Source organism: Maylandia zebra, linkage group LG20 (genome assembly GCF_041146795.1).
Source record: "Maylandia zebra isolate NMK-2024a linkage group LG20, Mzebra_GT3a, whole genome shotgun sequence".
NCBI lineage: Eukaryota > Metazoa > Chordata > Actinopteri > Cichliformes > Cichlidae > Maylandia > Maylandia zebra.
In genome coordinates, this window is record NC_135186.1 from 14,955,174 (window position 1) to 14,974,441 (window position 19,268).

Consider the following 19,268-nt stretch of genomic DNA (forward strand, 5'->3'; position numbering starts at 1 on the left):
GAACACTCACGTTAACTTTTATCGAGTGGAAAAAAAGTTAGCTTGTTTATATTATGCTAACATAGCTGTGTCGCTAGGTCACGTAGCACATCATTATATACCAGCTAGCCCAACTTCAGTAACCCTACAAACGTCACTGCTGTTTAGTTTTCTGTCTTCATTTATGTTGGAAGTGATAACGGAGCTGTACGTTTTAATTTGTTTCCAAAACCCCGCAGTCAGGACATGCTATATTGTATTTAGATAGAAGCTAGCGAGCTAACTCCCTGCTAACTTCTAACTCCGTTAAATGTCATAAATTCAGTTTTCATGGATGCCTGGATGTTAAACTCAATTGTTACACCTGGTAGAGCAGAACGCTGATCATTTTATTAAAGATGAAAGACTTTAGACAGTTTTTCAACTCTCAGTAATGCCATAGTGATCGTTTGATATATGGACCTGCAGCGGAGTTTAGGTCCAGACACGGCCAGTGACGTCAGACTGAACAACCGGATAAGATCCATGTATGTATTCCTTCCAAGAAAAACCTAAGAAAAACTCACCCCCAAAAACCAAACAAGTAGTCTTAAAATTACTTTAACTGTAACATCCTTTCTAAGGGAGGACTATAGGTAGGTGGAAAATACTGGAAACTAGTTCCGGCCATTTCAGAGGTGGTGTGACGTTGAGTGAAAACCTGTCCTGTGTCTATTATCATGGTTCACTTTGATCTTGACTACAGATATTAAATATCTGTAGCTTAGGTAACAAAACCTCATACATGAAGACAGATATGCTGATGTATTCCAGATGCCAATAGTGATAACTGACATTTTAATATGAGTGACAGAGAGGAGAGCAGTGCTGAACTGATTATTTGCTTCAGCGTTTACTTACATTTTTTTTTTTACCTATACAAATACTGTAAACTACATGCTAAAATTAAAATTTGAAAGCTACTTTTAGCTTCTCCCTTGTCACAAGGGTTTTATGCCCTTTCTGATGCAATCTCTTAGAGACTGGTGTTTCTCTACAAACATTTGTCAATGAAGAACAAGTTCTAAAGAGCTTGCAAAATTCAAGTAGGGTACTGTAAAAGGATGCCACGATAGCAACAAATCAGTTCATGAAATTTCTATTCCATAGTTAAGTGGTATTATTGCAAAGTGGAAGTGTTTAGGAAACACAGTAATCATGAAGTGACAGGCCATGTGAAGTTATGAAGCAGGGTCGACACAAAAACTGAGCAGCTGGAGCTTCATGACATGGACTTTTATGGTTGAGCAGCTCTTGTAATGTCTAGTTGGCCCACTGTGCTTGTCTTTAATGTTTAGTTTCTAAACATTTTTCTGTCAATTGAATTTACACATTAGTTAAAAAATCCAAGACAACAAGCTAAATATAGCTGTTGCAATATGGTACTGTATAGAAGATGGATGTAAAATAGATGTAAAATTGCCCAATGGTTTCTGACATTGCATTTTGAAAACTCATACTATATATTTGGCTGCCACCATATTCAGTTTTTGGATGCAAAATTGACTGTATTTAGACCTTGGTCAGCAAGCTATATCCAAAAACTCTATAAGTACATCACATATGTCTGCTGATGAATACACAGTGGCAGACTAACACTAGAATTTCACTCACCAGAATTAAACTGTGGTCTGTATCACACAACATTGCATTTTATTTGTCAGATAATTGCATAAAAAAATCATCTAATACAAACAACAATACAAACATGGTGTAGAGGCCCAGCTCAGTGATTTTAATCAGAGGACTTGAGCGTAATCAATTTTCTAATTTGTGTTGAATATGTTGAAATTCCAGCAGGCGTGGAAGCAAATGAGGAGTAAGCATAAAAGCAGAATAAGACATTTTCTGCATCGCTTACTAAAGTGATGCTAAAATGACACTAAAGTTTGCTCGTTACTGTACTGTGACATTACTGATATACAGCTCAACGTAATGTCTTTGCAAATATATACTTTTTATATATTGCTTTTCAAGTCTTATTGAGCAGCATTTTAGATTACAGATCACATTTTAGCAAAACATTCATACAGTGTTTAAGTCCTATACACTTCAAACAATTTATCTATCCGTCATCAATTAATCTAACATGCATTTCTTAGGACTGTGGGTGAAAAGCCTGAGGCAAAGGACAAAACTTACACAAGCACAGAGAGAACATCTAAACTCCAAACAGAAAGGCAAACCACAGTGGTGCAACCATATACTTTCTATATGGCTTATTTGTATGGATATTTGAAGTTTGTTTGAAGTTTAGAACTTTATAATATGGATAATGGATGCCAATAAGAGCAGACTTGAGCTTGGAGTTGCTCGCTTTTGTGTGTTTTCGAAGCTGAATTCTACATGATGGTGTTGCCCATCCATCCAACCATTTTTCTACTGATTATCCAGGTTCAGATCACAGATAGCAGGAGTCTAAGTGGAGACACAGAGACCTTTCTGGCCACGCTTACATTCGAACACGGGATTCATTGTAAACAATCGATGAAGTCCAATAACAGAACACTTTCTGAGTTCAGCTGATTAGCAGATCATTCCTCCCAATACTGACCTTCAGGGCACACTGTCATTACCCATGTCAGCATAGAAGTAACTAGAAGTGGGAATCACCATACATCCCACGATATGATATTATCACAATACTTAACGCACGATACGATATTATTGCAATTTTTAAAAATATTTTGCGATATTCAGATTCTGTACATAAAGGTAAACTTTATCAATATTCATTTTATCTAATATCAAAGTCTCGCACTCAGTCTTTCTCTCATTTCAGTCAGTTTTATTGTTGACAAACTGAATGGTTTGTATTACAGTCTAGTCCAACTTAACTGAATGCAACCATCTGGTACAATTATAGCTATTCTGAACTATGCAATTTGTGAAACCTTATGCAGCCCCTTCAGCAACTGAAGAATTTGAAAGTTCAAAAACAAAATATAATTTTACATTAAATAAAAAAGTTTTAAACTTAATTAAAATAAAACATGTCTTAAATTAAAATAAGTAAACTGTCATGTTTATTGCTGCCAAAAAAAAGTTAAACACATTTGGACAGTGAAGGAATGTCAGGATTCTTGCTCAGAAAAAGGATCAACATGCTCTGAAGTCAGAGCACAAAAACCTTTTTTGTAACAAAATATCGATTTCTGCTGTCCCTGTATCGATACATTATTAGCAAACAAAATATCACGATACTACACAGTATCGATTTTTTCCCCCACCCCTAGAAGTAACCCAGTAGAACCACCACCTATTGTCTGCACAGAGAATCTTCAAAATCTCTGCTTTCTTAACCCTTCGTCAATTTAGCTGCATTCAAGAATGCCTTCGTGGATGTGTTTGCCTTTTTTATTTCCCTAGTCAACAGGCAGAGGGAGGGAAATGTGCCATGAACCAGAAATGACTCACAAGCCCAAAATATCATCATGGATTAGATGGCGAGCCAAGCTCACAGCTGACATTACCACAGAAGAAAATACAACACGTCTACCTCTTTCCCCCCGCTCACATACATTTATTTCTTTCATCCAGCTCAATCCTCTTTTCCCTTTCTTTCTCCATTGGCTGTTGAATTTCATAACTGTCTCTCTCAGCAGGACAAGATTGACGTTTTCCTCTCTTTCTCACATGGTCTGACACACACACACAAACACGCACAGCTGTCAGGCCACATCATTGACTGCCACTCTGGATCTGGGGCAAAAAAAACAAACTGCATAAGTTTTTTAGGCCTAGAGAGTGTGTTAGAGCAGCGGTCCCCAACCCCCGGGCCTCAGACCGGTACCGGTCCGTGAGTCATTTGGTACCGGGCCGCGAGAGTTGAGGCTCAGGTGTGAAATGTATGGTTTTCAGGGTTTTTATCGGTTTTCAGTGTTATTTTGTTATCGTTTTTATCGTTAATTCGGTTTTCCTGGGTCTTTTCACGTGTGTTATGAATAAATCTTCTTTTTTTTGGTACCGGTACTAGTTTTATTTTGTTGTATTTATCCGCGACACCTTAAAGGCCGGTCCGTGAAAATATTGTCGGGCATAAACCGGTCCGTGGCGCAAAAAAGGTTGGAGACCGCTGTGTAAGAGTGTAACTTAGAGTGACAAATCTATTTGCAAAAGGGGAATTGCAACTGTTAGCATGCAGAGGAGGAAGCTGAGAAGGATTGTGTTATTCTCCCCAAGCTTTTCATTGCTCCTCACACTGTAGATGTGTCAGATGTTTTCTCTCGGACATTAATGATGAGGATAAACATGATGGAAATTTAACCTAATAGGCTTAAGCTGGAGCTAAGCTGTGTTGATTTCATAGTAATGAAAAAAATAACTCTTCTCTTCCTGTAACTTCCTGCTCTGTGTTGCTGCTGAGGTTGTCTTACAAGAACAAACAGCTTTTGAATGCATCAACAGATTTCATTCTATAACTCTGGGCTTTACATCGGATTGCGTGTGTTGATACAGCTTTGTGGATATATAACCGAGGCTGTTCTTGCGGATGCATGCAAGTGCAAAAGAAAAGAGGGTCAATATCTGTTTAACAAGCGTGTCACTGTGAAAAATGCTGACCTGTGATTAATTTGTAGCATTGCTCAATTTCACTTCACACTGTATTTACTTTAACAAATGCAGCTCAGTCAGGGAGAAAATGGAAAGTTAATGGAAAATTAATTTGCTGGTTTGTGAGCCTGTGTGTGGCCTTGATGAGAAATGAGAGTTGTGGTCTGCTCTGACAAGTTCAGTGTAAATGTTGAGGCCTTTTATCATCTGATGATCTCTTTAATAAACAAATAACAACAATTAGTCAAGCCAAGGCCTTGCTCTACATGGTGCAATTTAAGGGTTCCAGATACTGAGATAATTATGTGCTTATACCTGGATCACAGATGGTTTGACTCTATTTGTTTGTTTTAGAAGGAAAGTTGCAAAACAATGCACAGTTTTTTTCCTGAATGATCACATTCTTCAAACAATTCTATGTTGATGCCAGAGGTTTCTTAACAATGCCCCATCTACAGCATAGGTGACAAGTGGTTTGAATGGGAAAACTATCATATGCTAGGGCTTTCACATTCACAAGAATCCAGCTGAACATCCACAGGAGGTTTGTGTTAGGTAATCCACAGCTTGTCTAACACAGGGTTCCCCAAAGCTGCAAGCCACCTTCACCCCAACCTTTTCTTTAATGGTTTATCCAGCTTAATTAATGTCAATCAATGTCTTGTGTTATTAAAATGACCTCTGTTCTATGCTGGTATCTGTGCTTTTGCTGCTCTGTGAGCCTCTGGCTTTGCATATATGTACAAAGAAGGGTGTGAAGCTCCCAAAGTAACTGTACTGTGAAATGTCATGGAACAGCTGGATGAATGATCAATCTTCTTTTGACTATAGTGGTCCGTTTTGTTGTGAGAATGTTGTTAGTTTACTCCAGTCGAGTTTTACAAACACTAAAGATTCTCAAGTGACACACTAAGGCCTGATTTACACTTCTGTGGGGAGTCTTTGTAGAGTCTGACCTCATCTAAGCAAGTGACTGACAAGCCTTTTAGATCATCATGGTGCATGGTCCAGGTGTTTTATATGAGGAGCCACCTGGGCTCCCCCCCCTCCTGGCTCCCCACTTATTGCTGTTGTCAGGGGGAAATTGAACGTCAGGAAAAAATGTTTCCAATTCTTTCACATACATTATTATTCCTTATATTGGTATTGATAATTGTTATTCAAGAAATGCAGGGAAAAAGTAGGTGTAAATGTACAGGAGAAATCGAAAGTGGTGAACAAGCCAATCACAACACACGGCATGTATATGCAGTTGTTTTTTAAGGTTAGGGCGTTCAGAGGGGTTTGGAGTCATGATGTAGCTACGGTGTAGATTTCCCGCTGATCCCAAGTGGCTGATTGTGACCCACACCTGTTTTCACACCTTGGCTCTTGTGATTAGGTAGAGGATCATCAGGGGGTCCTTTTGTCCCTTTTTTGGGGTGAAACTCCCTCTGGGTTTAAATCTGGGACTCTCCACCATTTGACCCTTAGAACTGAAGAAGCTTCTCGGATGAGAGGTGAAATGTCTTCAAGCAACTTAAAGAAGTCCAGACGCTTTTCATTTTTGTGGAATATTAAAATTCTGCTCTTCAGCTAATACTTTTGTTAAATTTCTAGATCTTAGTTCTTGTTTAATTTAGCTTCCTTTCATATCCAGTCTCTTAGTCTTTCCTCTGTGTGTCCTCCTCAGCATCCTAAGTCAGTCATGTATGTTTACGTTTGTCGAAGTTTGCCTTTCTCGCTCTCGCTCTGACTCTTGGTCCTGTCATCTGTGTGGTTCTTATGTTCTAGTTTGGCTATTTCTTGCTTTCATGTCTGTTCCCCTTTCGTGTCCAGTCTGTTTTGTCTTCCTGGTCTGTCGTGTGTTTCTATTTCTGTTATCCCCTATCCTAGTGTCAAGCTCCTGAGTCTCAGTGTGCTTCTCACATTTTTTGGTTTACCTACAACATACCAAGAAATAAAAAAGGCTGAATGATTTAATCTTTCTAAATTATTAGCCTACAAGTACCAAACAATTTAATGCCAGCATTAAAAAGTTTGGCCAGCTTTAGTTAAAACCATCGAAGGATGGCTGTGTCCCCATTGTGCTCAATGTTCTGATGTTAAGATAAGATAAGATAAGATAACCTTTATTAGTCCCACACGTGGGAAATTTGTTTTGTCACAGCAGGAGTGGACAGTGCAAAAGTTATGAGGCAAAAATTATGTTGTTGTTTACCTCAAGTACAACATCTAAGTACAGCATCACTCAGATGTTGTACTTGAGGTACACACACAAAGGTATTTGTGCTTTGATGAATCACCTGCTTTCACCACAACCTTCTTGGAGCAAACAGTGCATAGGATCCACTTCCAGAGACCTGTATCCCCACCGGTGGTAGTCATCTATATCAACTGGGCTGCCTGCCTGTTCTGTTGGCTTCCTTCATCTGGATGTCTGTGATGCATGCATTGCACTACAATAGATCATTTTGGTGCTATGTCTGTATGGTATTAAATAATTAAAAAAAAAGGAAAATAATATTTTTATCCCTACCAGAAAAAAACATAACATAAGCAACGGCTCAATGGCAACAGGATCAAGGACACAGGCTGTATACAGTACATTCACACACCACTGAAAGACATTCAGTGATGTTTGTCTTTTTATTTCTTACATTTGTGATTTTTACGTAATTGTGTTATATAAATTAAATAAAGTTTCTTTGCCCATTGTTCTACTTCTCCTTCTTGAAATGAGGCACAGTGCTGTACTTGATTAACAGAAGGCAGGAAAAATGGATTAAATAGAAAAGAGCTGCTGACCTAGACCACCAGCTATGATGACTCTTCCACCCAGGCATCCTGCCACAAAGTCAGCCCTCTTCTCCCTCATCCTGGACATCCGAGTGGGTTTTATCCAAATACCTGCCAGAGGTAAAACACAAGAAACTGTCAGTTATCTTTCAGCACAGTCATCCACGACAGAAAGCAGTTTTCACTGCCATAGTATTTTAAAGAAAAACACGGTATATTGAGTATGTGGGGTCACAAGCAAAGATGCTCTCGGTGTGTTGGGTAACAGTCAAGTTCTTCAGAATTTAAATGACTACATTAATAAATGTGACTGCAGTGCTTTCAATTACCTCATTAAACTCAGAGTGAACAGTGGTCATACAAATGCAGATAAAAAATAGAAAACAAAAATTACTTTATCACAATCCCTGTTTCCAAAAAGTGCACAAAAGTACTCGTCATAATGAATAAAAAATGTTATCTTTAGCATATACCATTTAAACAGTGCATAAATATGCAGCTGACACAACAAACTGTAAGAAAGAAGAAAGCTATTTCGTTTTCCTACCAGCAGCCCTAGTTCCTAACTTATATAGACACTAAGTAGACAAATAAATACACTTCCTATAATATTTTCCACTAACTGTTCCTTTAGGTCAAGACAAATGTATTATGCATTAGGGTTCAGTTTCTTTGTAATTGTAACAATTGTAAAGGTCAGACTGTGCTTTGCTTGCATTTCTGCTGTTTGGGGGCAAAAAGAAAGAAAAAGCCAAAATGAATTAAAAATAATAGAAAAGAAGGAACAAGAAACATTATAGAAAGTTTCTGTTAGTACAACCCCTGCCTCAGGAGCTCCCTCCCACCATGGCCATCATTTTCCTTTTTAGGTCTAAAACTCAGAACCCGGCAGCACATTATAGCTCTATATATGGAGTATCACATGTAGTGACACACTCCTTTCCCATTCTCCATGTCCTCTTTGCCAAGGGTTCTGTGAGAGGGATGAGCTGTAAATTCAATAAAATACAGCAAAATACACAAAAGAACAACAATTAAAGTTGCTCTATATTTTAATATTGAAATGAATAAAGACTATTAATTCAATTCAAATCAATTGTATTTACCTATACACAGCAAGTTGTCTTATTGTGTTTTATGTGAGATAAGATAAGTATTACTGCATGTAAAGTAGAACTTTTTCATCTTAGAGATGCACAGTGGTTTCTGCAGCTGTTTGATGTGATGGGTATCTAACAAACTCACAACAAAGACTTCAACAAACCAACGTAACTCTTTAACAGCATTTTGACCAAAATCAGATCAAAGTCTCTACGTGTGAGTTGAGCTGACCTGTCTATAGACCTTTTCAATGAAAAAGGTTATGTTGAGTTCTTCAGCGTTGGTGTGGAAATGTGGAAAGAGTGGAGAAATGTCTAACGGCTGTTTAGACATTTAGACTTGTTTTTTAGGGGGAAAAAAGTGGCAGGTTTAACTTATTTGTCCATAAAGCAATGGTTAAGAGAATTACTTTTAAAGTGAGCCAGTGAACAAAGGACCACATTTTTACCATATCTTTTTTTCTTCTTTTTAGCTAATGAGCTAATCATTGGCATTAGCGGTAATATACTGCGATGGTAAATGGTAGATGGATACTATCTGGTAGATGTTATCCATCACCAAATTGTGCACCCCCTGGTGAAAATCTCAACAGCAGTTAAATGGGAATCAAGGTGCTGTTCTACTCAGTACCTTTAAGTAATATCATGATGTTTATCACGGCTAGCATAGCGATGCTGGCAGTATTGCGATGAGAAGAATGATAGTAGAAGGATAGTGATCATGATAGATCAACGGGTGGGCAGTTGAATTCTTGTGTGGGCCTTAAATAAGCTTTGTTGCATATTGTCTCACAGATGGCTGCCACTAAATGGTCACCACAGAGCAGTTATCTCACCTAACAGAAAGCTCGTAAGAGCACTTGTACTTATGGGCGCACAGCGCTGGGAAAAATAAAATCTTCCCAACAGTGAGACAGTCCAAGGCTGGAGAGAGAGCTTATATATAAATAGATGGAATTGTCTCTGGCAAACTGTTTTTCTCTAAACTCATTTCTGTTTACAGCAATCTTTGACTTGGTTTTTGAATTTTCAATGCACGACTACACAGGAGAAATAACAGAAAACATCTCTTTAGTTGGAAATTTCATTTACTCATTCTTTTAGGGAGCATGGGCAACAGAGACAAAAAACGCTATCAAGAAATAACAGAACTGTTGCATTTTAAAACATGTTCATCATGCTTAGAAACTAAAATGAATGAGTAAATCTGATTTACTGTAAACAGTGAAAGGCCTAAGGTGAGGCGACAGGAGGGGAGAATACTGTAATTTCGAGATAACAGAAATGTGTTGCAGAGCTGTTGTAGTGCTTCCTGTCAGGAAAGCAATAGCAGAGTTGCAGTGCAGCTAAATGGTAATCTCTGAATCAAGGGAGGGGGAGGCAGAGCCACCAGAAGACCATTAATAGATATGCTGGCTGCACCAGATCAGATATTCAGCCATGGAAAAACGAAAAGGCCAGATAATGTGCAAATATTGTCCTGACATATGGGAGGAGAGGAGCGAAGAGCCGAGCATTCAAATAAGCATGGAACTTTTGCTGCACTCTTCTTATCCAAGTTCTGTTTGTAGATATTTGACAGAAACAGCTAGGGCCATGCTTTTGTGTCTTTCTCAGCTATCTAAGATTCATTTTAGCTTCTTTGCATTTCTGATGCACTGATAAATAATTGTGTGTTTTGACCATCTTTGAGGAAAAACAGACGAGATGGGATCCAGAGATCCATGTAGCACCATGCAGTAACTAAAAACTGTCCTCAGTCAGGATTTCATGTTCTATAATCAAGAAAGGGTCCTTCAGTGCATTTTTTAAAGAACACAAAAATGTGAATATGGGGTTGTGCAAAATAAATTCTCTGAGCTCCTTTCAGAGTATGAAGGAGAAGAGGGAGAATGTTACAATAACTGGAAAAGTGTTGGGTGTAACACATTCCAAAGTAACATGTTACTGTAATCACATTACATTATACAGTAATGCAGTAATGTAAAAATGTTAGGGAACTAAACATTATAGTTAGGGTAATGTTGAACTAAAATGCGTTTTCCTTTCTGCGCAATTCGGCCGCAGTCAGCTGGTTTTAGTTCATGTGCAGGAGGAAAAAAGTGAAGCGGCCTCATGATACAATCCAAATTTAAATTCAAGTTCAAGGGTCTGTCATTTTGACAGAGAGCACACATTGCAAAAGAGGTAAGAACAGGGTTTCCTGGGAACAGAAGCACTGGGAAAGGTTAATCACTGCATGAGGTAATGAAATTGCTTTTTACAATCTTTGCTCTTTACAGTGCCTATAAATGTGAGGAAGAGGAAGGAGTAGTTTATTTGTCCTTATTAGGAAATGACTGCGTTACAGCAATGGGAAAAAAATAATAAATCCAAAACTTGATGTTATACAATAAGGAACTAAAAATCAGTGCTGTGACTGTGGTATGAGGTTAGAAAGATCTCCAGCAGGGGCTAAAATTGATATTAGAGGAAGTTCTCAGCCGCATATCCTGTTATCATTTGGATAACTTCTTCATCAGATGATGGCAGAATTCAAATAGTGAGTTCAATCCTCCTGGATTCAAAGAACAACAATAATTACCACAAACCTCATTGCCAAGTTATGGATCATTCATAATGACGTGGCTGACTTGTCGTTTTAAAGTTCTTGAATTGGGTCCATCCAAGTTTCATAAACTGAATACAGGAGATTTTAAAATGATACCTTACTGAGAGTATCAAACTCTCCAAAGCACCACCATCTCTGGCTCAAGAGTTAGAAGGAAGCACTTTTGATGTACTTGAATTTGTGTAAAAATCTCTGCTGAAGAACCAGGTATGTTGGTTCTAGTGTTTAAGCTCACATCATTTTTTTCCTTTTTCTAAATTTCTTAGCTTCTTTAACCCCAACACAGTTCATCAGAAACAGTGCAGCTGTCCCATGTTAGTCACTTTAGGAGGAAATAACATTCAGACCAATAACTTCATGCACTTTCTATTATGTTGTGCTTTATTCATTAGTGGCTCAACCATGGGAGATCTGCAAGCTTTTGTGGATTTCTTAAATCACCTTTAAGTAAGCCACAAGGGCTTCAGTGCAATAGGTAATCATTTATAAATCTTTGAGTATAAAATAAAAACAAAACAAAACATAAAAATACCAAATTTTCAGTGTTTTCCACTGCATCGCCTTTATCATATCAAACTGAACAATGCTTTGTGTGCAGACAGGAGATGGCACCTGTGTGTGTTCTCACATAATATATTCTCTCACACAGCCTCTCACAAAGTTTGTCATGCAGAGAGCTACCAAGAGACAGGGCGAACCATTCTCACATACCAAAAGGAAAACTCACATGGTGCATTTTTCACTGCTGCTTTATCCTTTAAGAGGACAAATGAGCCACTTTGGGGAGGGAATGCTGCAATTTGTCAGCACAAATTATTAATTCGAAGGGCTGCAGCCAGCTGCAAACATTAAAGAAAAGCAGGGAGAAAGCAATATTTTACTTTGACTAACATTTCTCCAAGTGGTTCGGGATCAACTGACTGCTGTAAACACACACTTTCTGTCTGTGGTGAGAGGAGGTGAGTTGAGTGGCATGTGGGGCAGATATATGTCTGGTGGACTCAGCTGGAGGACAGGAGAGTGTGTTTATTTAAAGCTCGAAATCAATCCTCTTCGTTCTCCTGTTTCACCCTCCCAGACACTTCACTCTGTACCCATCACCATGTTCAATAAGACAGGTGCACGCATACTTAGAAAAGGCATATAAGTGGAGAGCAGAAGCACATACACGCGCACACACCCAAATCATATAAGCCACAAGTCTGTAAATAGATGCACACATGCACACAAAGACATTGTTGTATTTACAATCTCACCAACAGCATATTTCCAGTAAATGGGTAAAATTACAGCCTTTCTCACCCTGTTTTCAACACGATCAAAAGGTAGAAATGGGAAAATATTGGCAAGAAAACAAGGTAGTGATGACAACATCCCCTCTCTGGGATCAAAACCTGGGAGCCAAGAATGTGTTTAATATTGCATGCACAAATGAAAGTGCTAGACTGCATATCATCAAAATCCTAAACTGTTCCAGACACCAGTCAGCAATCATTTCTTTTTTAAGAACAATAGACTTTACTGACATTTGCTGCATCTCATAATGGCCACAGTTCTCCCCTTTTCAGATGACAAGAAGGTACATCTACACAAAATCCTGCAGGAATTGTAAAACTAAACTCCCCACAGTAAACACCAGAGCTACAAACCAAGCCAGTTCATTGCTACAATACTGCAGCTTTGTATGAATAGCTGGGCTTCCATACAAGTACTTTGTATGGATTTTGGACAGTGATGACTGTTGTACTGCAATCTCAGCTTATCACTCCAGTTGAACTTGGTTGATACTTAGAAATGAAACCCAGCTGAAATGCAAATAAATTATAGACATATTTCATCATATTTTAGTGGGTCATAAAAGAAAAACAGATGCATCAAGGAAAAAGATTAGTTCATTTAAATGTATTTTAATAGGATATCCAACCAGTTCCACAGTCAAGGATTAAGCCTAGTCCCAGACTGAAAGGAAACCTTTAATTTATCTCCTCTGAAACAAGTTGAATCTAAAACTAGGCTTAATTTACGCCTGTGAAAATGAGCCATCTAGAGGATTTCTGTCTCACTGTGCAATGGTGAGTTTAGAAGACTTGCAGTTTATAAGTCTCTTAAATAGGGGATCAGTACAAGTGTAGTTGACATTATGGAAATAACTTCTTCAATTGGTATTTTTAATGTAGACTAGCAGACATATTTTGACCGCATGCAACCTCTGTGTTTGACAGAAAAGTTGCCTTGTACTTCCTGAGTAACGTCAGCCATGTTTTCTTGTTATAGTCTGTCTCATTCAGTCATTGTCAGTTAAGGTCTTTACAAACTTAAGACAGTTTTCCTCAAGGTTCAATATTTTCTGCCTCTCTTAGGAGTGTCTTGTCTACATTCTCTGTTTAAACATTTATTGTCCTGTTAAAGGATCATTTGCTGGTCCAGTATAATTAGAATCTGGGTGAAAACCACACCATTGTTCCAGAATGTCAGTTTTGACTAAAAGAGGCAGTCTCTCTCCAGTATCTTGACATAGACCTTCCCTGGCTGATGTATGATCACCCTAGTTGAACATAGCAAATTGTGGACAATCTCCATTCCAATTCTTAAAGAGGGGGTACTGCCTTCCACCTCGATACAGTGTTGCTGAGGCATGTCGGCCACAACAGTCCCACAGCATCCATAGAGCTCTCTACCCGGTGCTGCCTCCTCCAGCTTTTCTGAAGAAAGACCTAGGCATTTAAGACAGCCAAGAGATGTAATCTCTTGAGTGGGTCCTAGGACTGCTAGGAGTCTCTTCCTGGTAGGGTATGCTGGCTTCACAACTCATCTTGGAGGTACCCAGGACACATCCTAGTGAAATGTCTATACCACCACAACTGGCTCCTTTCCATTTGAAGGAGAAGCAGCTCTACTCCGACTACCTTCCCAATGACCAAGCTCCTCTGTCTATGTCTAAGGGAGAGTCCAGACATCATTTTCAGGAAGCTGATTTCCGCTGTTCATATCTACAAATTCGTATATCTAGCTACACCAGGGGTAGGCAACTACAGGTATCGAGTGCCGGTGTCCTGCAGGTTTTAGATGTGTCCTTGATCCATCACAGCTGAGTCAAATGGCTAAATTACCATCTCAACATTTTTGAAGTTCTCCAGAGGCCTGGTAATGAACTAATCATTTGATTCAGGTGTGTTGACCCAGGGTAAGATCTAAAACCTGCAGGACACCGGCACTCGAGGCCTGGAGTTGCCCACCCCTGACATCCATCCATCCATTCGCTTCCGCCTATCCTTTTCAGGGTCGCGGGGGGCGCTGGAGCCTACCCCAGCTGTCATAGGGCGAGAGGCGGGGTACACCCTGGACAGGTCGCCAGTCCGTCGCAGGGCCCCCCTGACAAACACTGACTGGTAAATTGATAGGTTTGTTTTCTCGTTCATCTCTCTCTTTACCAAAACAGACTGGCACAGCATCTGTATCACTGCAAACACCACACTAAGGCTACGTTCACACTGCAGGCAAAAGCGCATCAAATCTGATTTTTTTGACCCTATGCGACCCATATCCGATCATGCTATGACAGTGTGAACGGCACAAATCCGATATTTTCAAATCCGATCTGGGTCACTTTCGTATGTGGTACTGAATCCGATACATATCCGATGTTTTAGAAAGCAACTGCTGTTTGAACGGTCATGTTGCATTAAATCCGTCTTTTAAGTCACTGACACAAGGCACACGCCAATTATCAGCTCTGGAGAAGCGCCCGAGAAGACATCACGAACGCTTCTGGGCCATCCAGTGAAACTGTTGGGAAGACAACGTTGGAGAAACGTGAACATTTTATTTGTACTGTATAATCTGCAGATTCTGACAGAAATCTGCAACTATCCTTTGAAGCACCGCTCCTCTCTAAAACAGCAATAAGGATAATTATTAGGTTATCTACATTATTAAGTAAATAACAAAATAACTTAAAGCAAAAATTGGGAAACGTGAAGTCCAAAGTCTTTATATTAAGGGCCATCAGTCAAACAATATTGTTTGCTCTGGGTCTAAACAGAACGCGTTGTGTGTGACATCTTCTTTTGCGCATGCGGGCCGCTTTGAGAGCTAGAGCGCGTTTGCTGTCGCATTTTATTTGTAGTATGAACGAGCAGACAAAAAAATCGGATTTGATCAAAAAATCGGAATTGAGCATTAAGACCTGCAGTGTGGACGTAGCCTAATCCATGTGTCAATCTCCCATTTACCCTTTGGAGGGGCTGTAGAGATCTGGTAAAATGTGGATCGGGCAAAAGTGAAAGGCCTGTGTGGCCCAATCCCCTGTTACTGAAACAATATTATTTATAGAACGTGGCCATGGCTCACAATTTGGGGCAGCTTTCAGATGAAGCTGGTCGCTCTCTTGGAAATCAGTTCTTCTTTAAGCAACTTAAAGCAACTTTTTTCTTTTTTATGTATCTGTTGAAGTAAGACTAATGATGCTCACAACAAAACATATATGTTTTTAGAAGCAGTAGAATCCGATATATTTCTTAAAAGTTTCTTATGGATAGACTCTCCATCCTTGGAAATGCTGGCATGGTGATAATTATAATAGATGGAACTCTAATGGATGTAGTTTGTACTTATTTGATACAACAGTTCCTTCTCAAATTGGATAAATTCCTTCTTATGAAAAAAACAATTGATAAATGATTCACATTATGAGGATATACTTACACATTATCTCGACAATACCTATCTCAGAGTATAAATCATCACTGAAAGTGTTTGCGCAATGAAGAGAAATGGCCTTAATAAATCCAAGGTGTTGAAAATGTGGTGCATTGATGTCAGAGAGGTTTTGCTGTCATTATACACAGGATTTCATCAAGATCTACAGTGTGTACAGTTTTAGCCTCATATGCTCAAGTGCACCTGTATCTTCTGGCTGACACGAGTGGTCTTGAATTTGCATCGACTTGTACACACAGGTAGGATAAGCTTCTAGTTGTCATGGTCCTGGGCCATGTGGGCCCAGTATTCTTAGTTTCTTGTATTTTTGTATTTCGTTCCTTATTTAGGCCATGTTTCCTAAGTTGTCCTGTTGTGGTGTTCCTTATTTGACTTCCCCTTGTGACTTTTATCCCCTGTGTGCCCCTCTATGTATCTGTGAGCCCTCATCTCCCCTCCTTGTTTCATTCCATGTTTCCCCAGCCCACTATGCCCGTGCTCTCTCTCTCCTCCTGTTTGCACCTGTGTACTTCCTGTTTTACTTTGACAGTCTCCCGTCAGTGTTGTTTACTCCTGCCATGTCTTGTTATGTTTATCTGTGTCAGCTGTGTTCCCATGTGTGGCCACTTCCCCTGATCATCCCTCTTGTGTATTTAGTCTCTGTGTTTCATGTAGTCTGTGTCGCGTCGTCTGTGTTACCACCCCCTGTGTTCCGTATCTCCAGCCATAGCTTTTTCTTAGTTTATGTCCAGTTTAGGTTTTCTGTTTGAACTATTACCCTTATACTGCCCTCGCTCTGGTTTGTTCTGTTATCAGCCATAATAAAAGGCTCGCTTTTGTTTAATCCACTCCTGCATCTTCGCTTGTGTTCGCGTCTGGGTCCAACACACACATTCCCACACGGTCTATCTCCACGGACCGTGACACTAGTAGTGTGATGCAAAAAGACGTAGGCTGCTTCAGAGGTTCCAGCAGCCATTTGGCCAGCAACAAGAAGAATGAAACCAAACTGAACGCTGTTTAACACCCACATGAATGCAAGCTGTTGTTGAAGTAAAGTACTGTAACAAGCTGTGACCCAGGCAAACAAACAGTCACACAAGGTTAGGGGTTAGTTTGTTCAGTAAGTTTGTATAAGAAGGAGTGAAATCCTTTGGCAGCATCAGCAAGGCTGCATTACTTGAGCGGTGAATGATGCTGAAATTACACCTAATAGCCAACCAGTAAAAATCCTTGAATACGGTTCGAGGACCAGTAACCATTAAATGTCCGAAATGGTTTCTGATTCAAGTGGCTTCCCTTCAGGAAATTACCTACAGAAAAAGAAAAGAAAAAAATCCTTTCCATATGAACTGTTAATGGCAATCATAGCTCGACTGATGTTCTCAGCTGAAAGGAGTGCAAGGGTGCAACATGTAAAATGACATATTGACTTATAGGCCTAATAGGTGTGAAACTGCCAATGAGATTTATTTATTAACTTCTTAATCAAAGGTGACAGAACGCTATTCCTTAGAGTTCTGGACCACCTTAACCCTGTTAACGGGTTAATAAAAGTTAAATACTAGAACTTCAATTGCTTTACTTCACTAGAGACAAATTAGATAGATTAGCAAAGATTTACAATTTAAAAATATTGTGGTCTATTAAAAAAAAATATTTTGATGCTATCACTTTTCCAATTGCTCTTGAGTTGACTTGATCCACCAGCCGCTGTCTCTTCTGCCTCCTTCTATCATTTTGCAGGTCTTTTTAATGCCGCGTTGAACCACATGTTACAAGTTGCTATAAAAAGCCTTCAAATCTGTCTTTGTCTCGCTTGCTGTTTCCTCACTCAGCCAGGTTTTCTGCTCGCTCCCTCGGTACAACATAAAACCTTTAAAAGTCTCACTTTTTGTGCATTTCTTTATCTGTTTCTCTTATTCCCCTCTACTCTGCAACTGGATTTGCATCCTGGACGCACAGATTATTACATCCACTCAGTGAGCTAAACACGTGCACACACACACGCACACATACACACACACTTGTGTGTTGAAGCTGCAATGCAGGTTTGATTAAAAACACTTGGCTATTGATTACAAGGATCGATGCGTTAATCCTGGAGTCTTACGAGGATAGAGAGGATGCACAAAGCAATGGTCAGAACAGTATACAGCCTGCAGAATGTGGAAAACTTCCTGCATGCACAGAGATAAGAGTCTTTACTCATCCGTAACATGAAGCACATGCAGGCGAGTCTCTCGGCACCATGGACAGCTACACATAAAGAAGACTGGCAGAAACCTGAGCCGAATGTTGATCTGGTGAGTTAGAAAAGATATTGCCCGGCTCATTTTGAAGATGATCCTGGAAAAGGTGATTATTGTGCCTCAGTCTTATCTAGCAGGGCTTCAGGGGGCACTCAGGACCAAAGCAGTGAGGGGCAGATGAAAACACAGGCTGCAGGTTTCTACCAGGTCTGTTAATGAGTCTCCATGGCCTCTCAGTGATCCCATAAATATTCATAAATAGTGGGTGGAAGAAGAAGTTGATGTGGGCCTTAATCAGTTCCACAGGCATGGCTTTATGATACACCTAGACACTTTTATACTGCTAACAAATGACAACTCTTTACTCTAGAATCCAATTCTCTAATTCTCAAGTGGCATATGCTCAGGAAAAGTGTTCTGAGAATGACCTTGCAGAGTATGCAAATCAATTAAAGAATCGGCTGCTGGCCAGATTATGCAAAGCCACCCACTGAATGCAGAGCCTCAGTAGACAGACTTTCAAACTCCAACCAAATGAAGATAAATAAAGGATAAATAAAGTATTATCAATCAATCAATCAAATTATTTAGCAATAACTGACAATAACAAGTGGTCAAGCAAAAGTTCGACTACACGTAAAACTGTTTTGTTGGCAAATTTCACATAAAGTATAAAAAAATGTATTTCTTTTGCAGAAAAGATTTCCCCATCTTGTCATGGATTAATATTACTGCTGCAGGTGTTTAAAGGGAGTGGAACAGCTGCTTCAGGGTGTGGTGACAGGCGAGGCTGGTTTTTGCAGTCGGCGAGCATCATCTAATCATGCCTTCCCTATTTCAGTAGCGACCAGGCCGGAGAAAAGAGGAGAGAAGAGCTGCTGAAGCAGAGAGCCGTTGCAGAGAACAAGCTGCCAGAGAGAGAGTGAGGGAGTGTGGAGCGTTACAAAGTACAGAAGCGCGAAAGCAAAAGTGCAAAAGTTATCCTGAGGCGTCCTTTGTGTCCACAGATGTATTAATAGGAGAATATTTATCTCGTAAGATGACATGTTATATAAACTCATTTACTTGCTATTGCTACCTTTGTTTCACCTATATGTAGATTGCATGGAAGATCATGACTGATATCATTTCCCTGCTTGTCTCAGTGCAGTTTGCTCAGCTCCAGCCATTGTTACATAACACAGAAAAGCCCATGAATCAAGACATGCTACCCCGTGTCAAGCTTGTGTGTCAGTCTACATCTCACTGTTTCCTGTT

At 39.6% G+C, this 19,268-nt stretch overlaps 1 protein-coding gene across 2 annotated transcripts in view; it reads right to left on the minus strand.

The window, feature by feature from the left end:
- The window catches only part of klhdc8b (kelch domain containing 8B), a 280,867-nt gene that overhangs the window by 34,364 nt on the left and 227,235 nt on the right, over positions 1–19,268 (minus strand). For both annotated transcript variants that reach the window (XM_004565463.3, XM_014409271.3), the window contains one exon: positions 7,360–7,461. In XM_004565463.3, coding sequence (XP_004565520.1) covers positions 7,360–7,461 — 102 coding nt within the window. The remainder of the gene's footprint in view (positions 1–7,359; positions 7,462–19,268) is intronic.